The sequence below is a fragment of the Syngnathoides biaculeatus genome, chromosome 9 (genome assembly GCF_019802595.1).
Source record: "Syngnathoides biaculeatus isolate LvHL_M chromosome 9, ASM1980259v1, whole genome shotgun sequence".
Taxonomy (NCBI): domain Eukaryota; kingdom Metazoa; phylum Chordata; class Actinopteri; order Syngnathiformes; family Syngnathidae; genus Syngnathoides; species Syngnathoides biaculeatus.
This window is the reverse complement of record NC_084648.1, coordinates 9,182,016-9,197,614: the sequence shown is the minus strand read 5'-3', so window position 1 is coordinate 9,197,614 and position 15,599 is coordinate 9,182,016. Positions and strand designations below refer to the sequence as shown.

At 43.5% G+C, this 15,599-nt stretch overlaps 2 protein-coding genes across 2 annotated transcripts; one reads left to right on the top strand and one right to left on the bottom strand.

Annotated features, from left to right (window-relative positions):
- The first annotated feature begins 719 nt into the window (after positions 1-719).
- On the top strand, positions 720-3,137 carry LOC133505867 (rho-related GTP-binding protein RhoU-like). Its single transcript, XM_061829383.1, has 4 exons — positions 720-978; positions 2,191-2,249; positions 2,342-2,371; positions 2,604-3,137. The coding sequence occupies exons 1-4, from the start codon at positions 720-722 to the stop codon at positions 3,135-3,137; spliced, it is 882 nt and encodes a 293-aa protein (XP_061685367.1).
- A 2,772-nt stretch (positions 3,138-5,909) lies between these two features.
- On the bottom strand, positions 5,910-11,558 carry LOC133505866 (B-cell receptor CD22-like). Its single transcript, XM_061829382.1, has 8 exons — positions 11,351-11,558; positions 10,159-10,392; positions 9,382-9,648; positions 8,624-8,884; positions 7,892-8,128; positions 6,680-6,761; positions 6,527-6,584; positions 5,910-6,358 (listed from the first exon to the last, which is right to left on the bottom strand). The coding sequence occupies exons 1-8, from the start codon at positions 11,556-11,558 to the stop codon at positions 6,284-6,286; spliced, it is 1,422 nt and encodes a 473-aa protein (XP_061685366.1). The 3' UTR covers positions 5,910-6,283.
- Between the last annotated feature and the right edge of the window lie 4,041 nt (positions 11,559-15,599).

Sequence of the window (15,599 nt, the reverse complement as noted above, 5' to 3'; positions counted from 1 at the left end):
CCAAAACTCTTTTGGTTTACATTTTGACTGCGTTTTGGTGTGTAAAAGTCATGTCAGTGTCACAGACTGGTAAGTTAAGTAGCAACAGATTGCCCATAAAGAATATCTTGGATGCTATTCATCCATTTTCGTTGCCACTTATCCTCACAAGGGTCGCGGGAGCTATTCAAAGTGGCAGCATCATATCACGCTTGCTGATTTTGCTGATGAACTCAATTGATAATACTACCAAATGGGTTACCCAAGACCTTCATTTTCATGAAAACCTTGTGGTGGTGTGAAGAAAACATCATTTTTAAACTGTTTAACAGCTTGAAAAACTTCCTTTTTTGGCGGGGAGGACTCTGTGGTGTGAGAAGTATTAAGTGTATAACTATCATTTATAACAATTTATTGTTTTATCAGATGCCTTGGACACTTGTGGAATCTGGAAATATAAAAACCCTCTTGCATGGATATTTAGAGTTGTACTTTATGTAAATGAAGTGTGTAAATAAGGATTTGATGGCTACGGTGTAGAAGCGTGTTTGCGTTTCACTTTGGGATGGTGTTCTGAGCGCGTGCACGCCCGCATAAGCTCCTTAAAACGCGTGCACAGGCAGCAGAAGGCCAATCAGGAGAAAACTGAACACACTTTGGCAACTTCACAACTGTGGAAAGCACGAGAATGCTCGCACCCTGACAGTCCTCACTCTTCTTTTTCCTCTCCTTCTCCAGCGATGCTTCCCGTGGACGCCAGCGGCCCGAAGCCTCGCCGCGTGTCGCTGCCGGTGGCCCCGCCGACCCCACCGCCGAGCCGCCGCCACTTCTCGCTGCACTTGGGCACAAGGCGGCGGCGTTCGGGCCCTGCACCGGAGCGCCGCGTCAACTGCGTCCTGGTTGGAGACGGTGCGGTGGGCAAGAGCAGCCTGGTTATCAGCTACACCACCAATGGGTACCCCGCCCGATACGTGCCCACCGCCTTCGACAACTTCACAGGTGAGCTGTCAATTTTCAGACCTATTCGACACCACGACTAATTGTATATGTTCTGCATATGCTCTTAACATCCTTTTTGCAACATTTCACCTACAAGCTCAACAAGAAACAAGATGGGCACTTACTGTAAAACTGTATTGTGTACCGTGTAATCGACTGCAGTGTACATGCACAAACATACACACATGCACACAAGCTCAAAACACTAAAATGATTTGTGACTATCATTAAATTACAAAGAATGTATATCTGTAAGCCGTGAAGATGACGGGGAATGAGTGGGAAGGTTTTGGAAATTTAAAACTTCCACAAATGAAAAATAAAATACACAACGGATGTTTTTAAGAGGTAGAATGGCCCCCAAACCACAAAACATAACAGTACTGTAATAGAATATTACGCAACTGCACTTTTGTGTATCTATCTATTTATTTATTTTAGCAATAACTGTGCCTTGATGTTTTATCTGTTGTTTTTATCGAAGATGTCCTTCTATTTTTATTTTATTTTATTGCATCTTGCACCTTGTGGAGAAGCACTGATCATTTCGTTGGATGCACAGCATATAATGACATTAAAGGCTATTGATTTTTGATTTGAAATAAAAGCATAAGGAATGCACCCATGATATATCAAAGTTTCAGGTTTTACGAAGATATCCTTTTATTAAAGTATTATTACAGTGGTGCCTGGGGAAAGTGGTTTAATTGGTTTCTGGACCAATCTCCTAACTCAAATCATCTTACACTATTGGAATGAATGGCAATGCCTTGAATCCGTTCCAGCTTCCCCAAAAACTCAAAGCAAATTTGTGTAATGTCATTAGTAAAGTAACACGTCATATTATTATGCTTTATAAAAATAAAGTAATCACATTGTTAAACTGAATGTAACGTTTGCGTGATATATTCATTGAAATTCCTTCAGGTGTGTGCAACGGGCCATGGGGGTGGGGCAGTATAATACATAGAGACACAAACAAAGATGACTTTCACAACTACAGTTAGTTAATAACTCACACAAACCTACAAATTAAATATTTCGGTGGTGTCATAAATCTCTCAAAGGGTCATAAATCAATTTCCTTTAAACCAAGCAAAGTCATGCATTGCTCTCAAGTTGTTTTAAAGTTGTATTTGCTACATTAACATGAGCTAGCCTAGTCTGTCCTAGTCTTGTCTGAGCCTGACATGGTTTCCGCTGTTTCCCCAGCCGTGGTGGTGGTGGACGGGATGCCGGTCAGACTGCAGCTGTGTGACATGGCAGGACAGGTAGACCTGTACACGTGTGTGCCTTTCCTCACCTCACCACTGCCTTTGTAACGCGAATTCTCCCGTCCTCCATGTCTATGCCGTCACTGTAGAAATGGGGAATTGGTGATGGAGCCATCAACGTAAGTCACAGCGATCGCTCGTAGTCACTCCCTTGTGAGTCATTTTTGGAAGTTTTAGAAAATTCAGTTTCTATCCAGCTTCCTTTGTGTCTACTAAGATGAAATTTGATATAAAAGGTGGTATACAGTTTATTTCGTTTTGAAATCTAATCATTAACGCCACTAGCCTCTGCATACTTACACTGAGACATCTGCAAACGAACTGATCCTGAACCAGTTTGGTTCTTCTCAGGATGAGCTGGAGCGTCTCCGGCCACTGTGCTACCGGAACGCAGACGTCTTCCTACTGTGCTACAGCGTGGTCCGACCTGCTTCCTTCCACAACCTGACCCAACGCTGGGTGCCCGAGATCCGCCGGCACTGTGCTGGCGCACCGCTCATCCTGGTGGGCACCCAGCTCGACCTCCGCGAGGACGTCCAGGTGCTGATCCGCCTAGCCCAGAACAACGAGGCCCCGGTGAGCTCGGAGGAGGGCCGGCAATTAGCGCAGCAGCTCGGTGCCGGTGGCTTCGCCGAGTGCTCCGCGCTGACACAGAAGAACCTCAAGGAGGCCTTTGATTCGGCAATCTTGGCGAGCATCCAGCACATGCAAGATGGTGGCGAAGGCGAAATTAACGGTGGTGACATCGGCAGTGGTGGCGTTTGGCCACAGAGACTAACCCTAAAGAAAAAGACCCCTGACAAGATCAAGAAGCTCTCGCAGGCATGGTGGCAGAAAATCCGATGCCTGGTGGGGGAACAGAACTGTGATCAGCTAACTGCATGATCTAATCAGCTAACACTGACTGAAGAAAAAGTCCTAAATGTCGAGATTGTGTCTCGATTGTGGTTAGCGTCGCCCCTTTGAGATGCCCGGAAAGGTAAAACAAATACCTGACATGAAGATGGAGCTCGTAAATTCTTAGCGTGCCTGTTGGAATGTGTAAATAACGCTTTCAAAGTGATGTCCCCAGAGTATCTTTTTCTCTCTGAGACTTTGTAGAAAGGATCTTAAAAGCACAACGCAACGAAACATGAGCCCTGAATCTCGAAATAATGTCCACAGACCAGTGCCACAAAGACAGGGAACAAAGATAAGATCTGGGATCTTGGATTAGTGTGCTTAGCAACCAGAAAGAGTTTTCAGGGTCTTTGATGTCTGCACATGGTTTCTGATGATGCACCTGAAAACCTCCGGCCAGTTCATTGACCTGAGGGACTGCAACAGAATGTATAGATAAACTTGTAAACCAATGATACTTATTAGGCTAAATTTTTTCAATTTTTATTACAGATTTTGAGATCATGTCTAACTTTTGGGGCAGCCGGTCTTAAGTGATTTTAGTGAATTTCATCAGGACACATGCCAGCAGAGAAGACACCCAAGAGTATTGTGCGAGGGCACATGGGGGGGGGGAGAGACAGACTTATTCCAACAACGGACACCCAACCCTCTTAATCACTGTGGAAACCAATTAATCGAAGGCATGATTATTATTATTCAAATCATTAATACTGTATATTTTTTTAAAATCGTTCCATAAACTGGCCAGCACGCAGCTAATAGGCATCGAGGGCTCAGGGACGAACTTTGGAGCGGTTATAGCTACAGGAATTCTGTGGACACATGCAAGTTACCAGGTATTTTTACCAGCTCATTCTGTTTTTAATAAAGTTACGCATCAAGCCTCAACGCTCCAGTCACACCCAAATCTCTGAGTCCTGTTCCACATATGGAGACGTCTCAACGCAAGACTATTGTGGCGCTTTTAAAGGGAATGAAAGAAGCAGCTTTGACTGGCAGGATTGAATTCGGCTGTGGTGACGCCCACAACAGCGCAATGCTCCCACTTTTAAATGTGCTGTGTTAGTCAGTCCGAAAAATGACCAAAACGAGGTCCAGCCAACCTTCCCGTAGAGTTACGCCAAGTGCAGCGTGAGATTTGTGCCCGTCATGGTAACAGACCCGTCAGTGTCTTTTCCACTGGTGTGTTTCTTTGGGCTTCTGATTATCATATTCTGTTCGAGCCAATTATTCTTTGGGGGTAAAACGCATATTTTCCTGTAGTTGTCAGATGTGCTAAAAACCTGAAGGCGACGTGTCGAAGAGGTTCAGCTCACCAGCAGGCAAGCGGCTGAACGTCATCTGGGGATGATCTGAAGATTCTCCGCATGTAATTGGAGCAGACGGCCCCACCTGAGCGGGATTACGCCGCCATATGGCGCCTGGTCGCTTCTCCGCCGTCTTTATCCTGCGCTCACTTAAGTGGGAACACGAAAGCGACACTTTTGGTGTGTCAGCGTGTCACCGGCATAGCGTGTGGTCCACTTTGTAGCCACAGATCTTGTTAGGGAAAGATAAGAGGAACAGTTGGCACCTTTGAGACTTTCAGATGCCATAAGAACTTTAAATACCGGTCACATGGAGTGCAGAATGACTTACACTGAACCTTCATTTTGAATTTGGCACCTAAACAAGGATCCTGACATTGATTTTGGTCCTGAGACTTGACTTCCTTACTGGACTGTGGTACCTAGACTGTATCTACAATCTGACTTCAGCACTGTACCGCTGTTCTATTTTACGATTTACAGCGCATATTGAGTCTTTTGGGATTCTTATTTTTTTCTTCAGGACTTTTCTTTCCTTTGTCATCCGAGCGAGATGACCCAGAAGCCGGCGCATGCACACATAGTCACTAGAGGGTGGTCAAGCACCTGCCATTTTACGCTATACAAAAAAAAGTGCCCATGTTGTTGCATTATCTTCTTCATTCATCAATATTTTTAACAAACAAATAAATAGCTAAATAAGTAACCTCACTGTCATCAAATTTAACTTCCTACATGGTTACGAATCTGATTGGCTTTTATTTGAGTAATTAGGAGAATTGTACTGCAAATATGCCACCCCCCCGAATGTACTTTGCCCTTAATTGTAATTGTCAACCGTGGGTTGGGGGGTACTGAAACCCCCGTAAAATAGGCCGAGTGATGCCATTGGGAGGGAAAATTATATATAAAAATCTTACATAAGAGTGGCATTCTGTACATTACTATCCAAATATATATATATATAAAAGGCATTAATTGGACTTTCTAAATTGCCCCTAGCTGTGATTGTGAGTGTGACTGTTGTCTGTCTCTTTGTGCCCTGCGATTGGCTGGCAACCAGTTCAGGGTGTACCTCCTCCTGCCCGTTGACAGGTGGGATAGGCTCCAGCACTCCCTGTGACCCTCGTAAGGATAAGCGGCGAAGAAAATGGATGGAAGGATGTATATATATATATATAAAACAGCTGGAAACACAATGTATTATAAAATACAGAAACATCCAACATAAAACTTTCAGGGTGAGAAAACTGAAAAGTGCGCAAGTTACAGACAGTTCGGAAGTGTATTACTGCCATACCAAAACAAAAAAAAGGCACGTTTCATATTATAATGTGAATCATCTCTCTTTGACCTCATGAGATATTTCAACAAAAGGTGACATAAAATTTAGGAGATTTGACTTGATAACTAAACCAGATCTCCACATTTATTGACTTAAGGAGGTGAGGCAAGGGAACTTTATTTGTACAGCACCGCAGGGCAAATCCATTGTTCATATAGATAAGGATACAAAAAGAAAACGATTACACGAAAAGATGAAAATCGAGCTTTCATCCCGAAATAATGCAGGATAAAATAAAACAGTCAAATATCAACACACATCACGGACCGAATTAAAATGAAAAAAATAAAGAGAAAATGGAGTTGTTACTGAGAGTGGACCTGAAAAATTGCCTTTTTCTGTCTTACGCTCATAAAGTTTTGTCACTGGCCAATGGGGCGGTTACGATGGACTCTGTAAATCCTATCGAGCAACAGGTGACAGGGACTTTTTTTTTGGGGGGGGGGCAATTTTATTTGGCAAAATCAGGATGTCCTTCATAGCGTGTCCTCTTGCTGATGTTTGTGTGTCTGCACTGTCGCGTAGATGTTCTCATAGTCCCCATGGTGGCGCTGTTGAGGTGAAATGAAAGTATTTGGATCTCGAGCAGGTTGGTCAATGTGTGAGTGTCTGGGCATGAGTTGTGGCCTATAACAGCTCTGTGCGAGTGTTCTTGAGATTAATTAAAGCGAGGCAGTGCTGGATCTAAGTCTTGAAGAAGACAAAGAAAAAAATGTCACCTCTTTGGGTTGTCGCTGCTTGTTTGGCTGGGTCCAGGAGGAGGGAGACGTCATGTTCCTGCGGTCAATTGTTGAGGTCACATCAACAGGAGAACGAGTGAGCGAGTGAGAGGCACACTTCGAGGAGCAAACGTCAAGAATTCGCGCTCGTACCTCATACAGAGCGCCAGCAGCAGCACCACGATCAGGAGTACAACCACTACACTCAGCCTGATGATGTTGTTTCTTAGAGTTGCTCCAAATGCAAAGGTGGGAGGAAAGTTACATTGACTACTCTCAAAAAGTTAGCGATTTCGGGCTTGAGTGTGAAATATCAGGAAGAACCGACAATCCACAATAACATAAACGAGTGAACTTAAAGGAGAAATCCAGTACTTTGCATGAACAGTGTATCGAATAGGTCACGTGAAATGTACCCTATTTTGACAATGTGATGCTAAATCCTTTCTCATTTAATAGTGTTTTGAGAAGATTTTTGTTGACAGTTACGAATTTTCAGGAGTGCTGCCATTTTCGTGAGTAACATGATGTTACGTGTGCGTATGGGATGTGTACTGTGCCGTTCCAAATGCTCGATTACATGGGACACCATTATGCCCAGCACTGATTTCTCAGACTTATCCTCATCTGATGAAGAAATAGCAGTATCGGTTGACGGAGGAATACTTTCATACAGATTTGAGCCTGTGGCTGTAATTAATGTTGAATATTTGGATGGTTCTTCAGGTGGAATGACGTGGAGTCTGAGTACTCGGAGGCCTACACATGACATAAGAGCGTAAACAAAGGCCCCCGGGAGCTTCGGGTCGGCAGCCGCAGATGGTTCTTCGGACCGCTAAAGGCCTCCGCCGCCTGGAACCTCCGCTCGCGGCCGCCTCTGGAGCTCGCTCGTCAGACTCCATGTCGTTCCCGTGCGAAGAACCATCCGCAGCTCCTGGCCCGGAGCTCCCGGGGGCTTTTGTTTCCACCGATACTGCTATTTCTTCATCAGATGAGGATATATCCGAGAAATCAGCGCTGGGCATAATGGTGTCCCATGTAATCCAGCGTGTGGAACGGCACGGTACGCGACACATACGCCCGCGTAGATCCTGTGACTCGCGAAAATGGCAGCGAGCCTGAAAATTCGTAATTGTCGATAAAAATCTTCTCAAAACACTATTAAATGAGAGAGGATTTAACATCACATAGTCAAAATAGGGTACATATCACATGACCTATTTGATACATGTTAATGTAAACACTGGATTTCCCCTTTAATTTGAGCTTCTGTAAATTTTTGAATGTCCAATCGTTGAATGTTTCTATACTTTCTGCGCAACCTATTTTTCTCTGACATACTTGTGAGGGTATGTTGCTGCTTACCATCCATGTACACGGTAATCCGGCGTAGCCCTCGGCTGTTTCTGGCCTCACAGACGTAAGTGGCGACGTCCTCCGGTCGGATGCTGAAGTTCTGCCCCGTCGCCACCGGTGAGTTGTCCTTGTACCAAGTGTAGTTAGCGACCGGGTTAGCATCGCTGCGACAGGTCAGCGTCAACCAGCGGTCTCCCGTCACCTTAGAGGACAGAGCCACAAATGTCCGCAAAAGCCGCGGGGCGTCTGGACAACAAAAAGTGATACTGAGGTTACAATAACATAGTTGGTATACAATCAACTGTGAATAAAAATAACATGGTCACAAAAATGAGATGAACGTGCCATTTCTCATAATTACACTTGACCTCCATACTGATTTTGGCACTCACCTTGAACCTCCGCTTTGGCTTTGCCACTTAGAATAGACAGCCATTTTGAAATTGATACTTGCACTGGCCTATTGGGACTTTCATTGGATACAGTAGACCTCTATTTTGACTTCGGGATCTAGAGTTTAATATTGTCAGTCATTGTCACTTCATGCATGCTATCTTCGATATTATGCTATCTGAGTAGGATGCGGCTGCCTTTGTGGATGATCTCACACGAAACACTGGATTTAAATTTTGACTTTGGCATCTAAACTGGACCTCTGCATTAACTTCGGTAACTATTGACTTTGGTACCCAAACGAGACTTTCGCCTTGGTGCCTGAACCGGATCCCCAGATTGACTTACACTGGACGTCTATGAACACTGTTGAAGACGTGATGTGTCCGTATTTATTCTGTGCCTTGCAGTAGAAGCTTCCAGCATCTTCTGAGCGGATGAAGGTGAAACGGTAATGTATTTCTGTTCCCTGGAGCACAATTTGGTTGTCCTTATACCAGGTGTAGCTAGCGGCTGGGTTAGCGTCGCTACTGCAGTTCAGATTCACTGACTGGCCCTCCTTTACGACGTTTGATGGACTCACCCACAAAGAGGAGAACCTTGGAGGAACTGAAGAACACAAACATTGCCACCGTCACTGCGGTGCATACAGTATATTATTCCTAATCCCAAATTTAGACTATTGTACCTTGATTTACAAGATGAATTTGTTCTGTGACCATGCTCGTAACTCAAATCACTCAACTCTTCAGTTGGTACATACTGTATCAAAGATGTTCTATACTGGTACCGCTTCGCCAAGTCGACTTCACGGACCCTTCACTCATGACTTTGTAAGATTTCAAGCTTTAATGCAATGAACATCATTCGCTTCTTCTTAGCACTCGCTTTCTTCTGACACATGGTTAGGAAAAAAAATGGCAAAACACTTGCTTAAAAAATGTGAAAATGCAAGAAACAAAAAACCGCAGACTTACTGCAAGCTATCTAGTGGCAATTTAGAAGCAGTGTGTCTAATGTTCCCGTCATTCAAATTTTTGGATCACAGTTGAACTGCAAAAAAAAAAAAAAAAAATCGACCAAACTCAAAAAAACACAGTACTCACATTTAACATCAATCACAACAGGTTCAGATGTCTTCTTCCCCAGCTCGTTCTCCACAGTACAGAAATACTCTGCTGAGTCTGAATAACTGACATTGCTGAAGACCATCATTAATCCGTATGTCATGAATTTATGATTTGAAGGTCTGATCTTCTTGTACCAGCGGTGTTCAGCTGATGTGGTATCGGTGCTGCATTTCAGAGTCAGTGGATTACCTTCTAGGATCTCATGAGAATCACTCAGCAATACTGAGGGAGTGCTCAGAGCATCTGCAGGGGGTAAGAACATGGAGGTGAAGATAAGTACAAGGGAGGAGGTAAGTACCTGGAGGTAAAGGTAAATATGAGTACATGGAGGTAGACGGAAGGATGACATGTAGGAGGAAGTAACAACATGGAGAAGAATACCAGTCACCAGAGAATACCACTCCACCAAGGCCCAACAATCCCAAAATGTCTGACATATTGTCTATAGTAATAATGTTCAACTCCAGTCCTGTGGGTAGCAGTAATGATACTTATTAAAATCCTATCTCGCGGGTCACTGTTCCTCACTTAGCCCTGATGCAAGGGGACTTTAACCTCCAAAAATGATCTGTCTTCTCCTTGGTCGGCCCGACTCCATTATTTATTTTAATGGCATTTGGGACAAGAGATGATTTTATAAATTATGCCTAGCAATAATTGATCAGGAGAGTCATGCACTTTTTCTGCTGTCACCTACTTAAGTGATTTAAATGCGTTTTTTTCCTTTTCATTTTAAATAAGAAAAACACTCACACAGGCGAGGGGAGACACTGAGGGGATGTCCTTCCACACCACAGGTGACGTAGTCTCCAGGATTTAAAGTAATTTCTCTGGTCGTCTGGAAAGTTGCACAGGGAGCTACCTGGCGTCCATTCCGTGACCAGCAGAAAGATGGAAGAAGTTCTGGGGTGCAGTTCATTTCACATGACAATTGAGCAACCACGAGAGAATTTTCTTCTTTGACGACGTTTGCATGCACCCGCAGACCTGTAGGCAAGAGAAGCGAACAGTTGGGTCCAGGAAATGCATGTTCTCTAGGGTTTAAGTCTGGAGATTTATTTTGGCTATTTTTCATTCCCAGAGGTACAAATGAAGAATGTTCAGAAAGTTTGGTGATGTCATTGGCTAACAGGCTTGTTGCAGTGATTGCAACTAAATAATAAGACCTCCATTTTAACTTTGAAATCTCGACAGGACATCCATTTTGGCTGTGGTACTGATATTTTGAGTTTGGTAAGTAAAATTGTCCTTGCCCCTGTTAATATTCTCATTCATCTGGGTCATTTCCTCTTCAGAGCATTACTTCCATCGCAACTGGACTGTTCGGTGGTCTTTTGACCTCATCATTTTCCCTCTAGTTTGAGGTCATCCTGGTTTGAGGAGTGCCTTGAACTTGTAGCAGAAATATTGGAGTCTCCACACCAAAACCCAAGCTCGTGTTATCCTAACTAGCCTTGTACATGAATTGACAAAGCCTGCTCGGATTAGAGCCCAAATATCTTTGAAGACACACCAAACAGTCCAGTTGAGATGGATTCAATGCCCTGAGAAACCTCTATATTGACTTTGATATGTAAACTGGATTTCCATATTGACCTTGGGATGGACACTGGACATCCAACGTAAATACTGACAGTGACAGTATCAGTCAAAATGATTGTTCTGATTGGAATTAAGTCTGGAGGTGGACTTGGGTAATCTTTAGTCTCTTACTCGTTGCCTAAAAACATTGAAAAAAAATAGAATGCAAAAGTTTTCTTTTCATTGGGTCACATGCTTGAAAAAGTTGGAATGTTACAGTTTATGCAAACCTCTAAGTCCTGTATTTGATGACCATGGAAATAAATTCCAAACTGTGGATCTAATCTCATATTTTTCTTTTGATTCAAAATTTTTTTAAACAAACATAATGTTTTGGAAATACTGTGTTTTGCTGCGTTTATACCTGCGACTGTCAGATTGGTTCCAGGTAAACCACTCATCCATTCAAAATCTTGTGTGATGAATTTGAAGCGATACTCGCCGGAATCACTCTCTGTCAGATTTTTGATTCTCAGAGTCGAATGTCCATCCCCTTCTAGAGGGAACTCAACACGGACATCATAGTCGTGTTCTAACTTGAGGCTCTGAGGCACTGAGGTATTAGTCCACATGTGCTTATTATCCGTTCTGAACCAAAATTTTGACTTGACCTCATTGTAGCTGCTGTAAATGCAATCAATGTCCACTGACGAGCCTTTGAGGATACACATACTGCTGGTGTTGTAATGCACCTTGTTACAAGAGTGGGACACACCTGAAAGATTGAACAACCACTTTAGCATTATCGTTAGCATGAAGGCAAATTCTACAAATCTTCTAATTTGTACAGCGGGAGTCAACTCACACACTGGAGGAGACACAAGCTGCTGGTGTCCTTTTATTGCACAAGAGTAGCTGTTTTTAGAGTAATATCCTGGTGTGTACACTTGAGAGTTTTCATCTTGAATTTCCTCTCCATTCTCATACCAGATGTATGACGTAGAAGACCCCAGACTGCACTTGCTGACACAACTCAGAGATTTTGCACTAGCTGTGTACCATTGTACACTGAGACCTGGATTTGTGAGGAAGAAACAGATCTGTCAAAACACATTTACTTCAATCGAAATGTGAAATAGCCCGTTTTCCACCAAGCAGAGTATGCTTTCCTTAACGTAACGTTCAGCCTGTTCAGGGTCAGTTGGTCTGGGGTCTATCTCAACTGAGGGGTTCACACCGGACTGCCAAAGTCGTCTTCTTCCTGATGTGGAATGGACGGACAAAGGCAAACCGACTAAGAATCTCCTGACTTTGGTAGCAGTATCAGAGTCTGGACGGCACCTTTGTGAAAGGGAATAGGGAGAATTCACTTCTATCGCCCTGTTCTGATTGACGAAAGCAATCCATGTTCTCCAAATAAAGTATTTCATATGCCATGCATGATGACCGCTAGTTCAAGATGAATGCATTCCTGATAGTCGTTTCTGGCTCTGATTCTTTAATTTTGCAGGACAAACGACCGCTCACATGAGAGACAGAACAGACCCTTTCATGAAATCTGTAAACACTGAGTGCCAGGATACTTCGGGGGGAGGGATAAGTGTGACTGTAAGAGTGAGTACCATTGATCTCACAGCGGAGTGGAAATGGAGGAAACCGGAGGGCCCAGAAAAAAAACAAGCAAAGTGCTACACGAGCTAAAGGGGCAGCATTAGACACCTTCTTCTTCTTCTTTTCCTTTTGGCTTGTCCCATTAGGGGTCGCCACAGCGTGTCATCTTTTTCCATCCTAGCCTATCTTGTGCATCTTCCTCTCGAACACCCACTGTCCTCATCTCCTCCCTCACAACATCCATCAACCTTTTCTTTGGTCTTCCTCTCACTCTTTTGCCTGGCAGCTACATCCTTAGCACCCTTCTACCAATGTACTCACTCTCTCGCCTCTGGACATGTCCAAACCATTGAAGTCTACTCTCTCAAATCTTGTCTCCAAAACATCCAACTTTGGCTGTCCCTCTAATGAGCTCATTTCTAATCCGATCCAACTTGTTCACTCCGAGCGAGAACCTAAACATCTTCATTTCTGCTACCTCCAGTTCTGCTTCCTGTTGTTTCTTCAGAGCCACCGTCTCTAATCTGTACATCAAGGCCACCACTGTTTTATAAACTTTGGTCTTCATCCTTGCGGAGTCTCTTCTGTTACATAGAATACCAGACACCTTTTCATCAACTGTTCCATCCCCACTTGGACCCGTTTCTTTCCACTTCCTTACCGCACTCACCATTGCTCTGTATTGTTGACCCCAAGCATTTGAAGTCGTCCACCCTCGCTATCTCTTCTCCCTGGAGCTTGACTCTTCCTCCTCTGCCCCTCTCATTCACGCACATGTATTCTGTTTTACTTCGGCTCATGTTAATTTCTCTCCTTTCCAGTGCGTACCTCCATCTTTCAAATTGTTCCTCCGCCTCCCCCCTGCTTGCACTGCTGATCACAATATCATCTGTGAACATCATGGTCCAAGGGGATTTGGCAGCATTAGACACCACAATGTATTAAATGGTGGACAGAGAAATGTCGTTCCTCGGGAGAAGAACTCAACACTAGAAAGAAGAACTCCCTTCATTGACCCCTTCGGTCTGCTTCACACTGAGTAATGTAACTCAAGATTACTGAACTGTACAATTGTGAACGAGATAAAGTGAGTGACTCACATCTTCACACCTGGTGATTGACCCTTGAACGCATACCAACTCATTCCGACGTGAACAGCATGACACTTTACTGGGAAACAGTAGAATGAGGCTCCACATACTCTATACTGTAGTGGTACTGTGTTATATATATATATATATATATATATATATATATATATATATATATATATATATATATATATTATAGAACCAACAAACAATATGAGGCAAATTGTGCTGGCTGACATAGTTATATTGTATTAACACAAAAAGAGGACACTGTCAAACAATAAAGGAGAGAATGGATATTTGAGAAGCTATTAGAGAATGATCACCCCCCCCCCACCATTTGTTTAATGTATGAAGAGTTCAGACTGAGTCGGCAACGGAGACACATGCTTCGCTTTTTAGCTAGCGGTAAATATGAAATAATGTATCAATGAAAGTATTACTGCTTTAGTGTCATGTTATGATGCCAAGCTATGATGGCACCTGATTTACAATTCTGTCCATGCCCAAACACAGAGGACACAAGGAAAAGACTTCCTGCTTGGTGGAAATGTGGTTTTCGTCATAGACATCAAATATACAGTAAAGAGACCTAAGCTTGCACACGTTGACTTGTTAATAGGAAACATAACCGTTTCCCCAAATTCTATTTGCTAAATGATATCATAATAGCTGCATACAATCCGAAGACTTAATCTCATGAGATGTTGACTTTGAGTCTAAAAAGCAAAGAAGCAAATGGATGATGCATCTTTGTTGATGAGGCTACTTTGCCACATTCAATATGGTTCCGTCTATGTATATTTAATATATATGTTTTTAGCGAGAATTAGTACCAGTGACTGTCAGAGCGACTCCAGGGATGACCGTGTAGCTTCCTCCACTCAGATGGTTTGTTATGAATCTGAACTTGTACACACCCGAATCACTTTCTCTCAGCTCTGTAATTGACAAACTGCACTGGTTGCCATGACAGTCAGAGTGCAGCCGACCGGCATACTGAGGTTCCGACATCAGCCCTTCAGGCGCACGGTCCTGTTTTTTGGTGAACCAGAATGTCTTCTGCACATTCGTGTCTAGGCCGTCCACTGTTAGCGGGTACGTGAAGAAGCAGTGGAGGTCTACTGTGGCTCCTTTCAGGGCACAAACCTTAATCCATGGGTAAGTCCCTCCCCAGGGTCCCCCCTCCAGACCCTGGACCACTGGAACACAGAACATTATAAATGTAGTCATCAGACTCCTAAGGAATCACATAAGATGCTTGTGTAAATTCTCAACCATGATAATCCGTGAAGGTTGAATGAGGGCAACTGGACTGTTCTTGTTTATTCAAGACTTTTGACCTCGATTCCAAAAAGCTTCTTCAATTCAGAATTTTAGGTGTGGAGACTCACTATTTGTGACTCTGATGGGCATGTCACCGATTTGTTATTTTTATTGCCATGGATAGCTGAAATCAACATTTTTGCACAGCAACTGGTTGTTCACCTCCCTTTTCATTAGTGGCCGCTTCTCCTACGGAGTAAGACGATCTTTGGAGGAGAGACGTCAAGACATTATTGTCAGGAGACAAGAAGTGATGGTTAGGGTTAGGGTAAACTCAGTCTCATTCGATGGGTCGTTCATCAGCCACAGTTGGCAACAACAAAGACAACAACAACTGGATTGTGACCATTCCTTGGGGGATACAACCACCAGAGAAATAGTAAATAGGGCGACTCTGCACCTGCTATTTTGAACTGAAGATGCTTTCAGAGTTAAAAATGAAATGTTTTGCCAGAAGAGAGTCGTTGCCTTCATTCGGCCTTTGAGAATTACTGTGTAAGCAGGAACAGTTCTGACTCTGTGGGTGCTCAGCACTTGATTGCGATCACTGAGCGGATGCTTGGTTCAGCAGGAAGTGAGCTGCTGACAACAGCGAGGGTCAAGTCTGAGATCGTGTTGAAGAAATGTCACTATCTGTCAACCTGT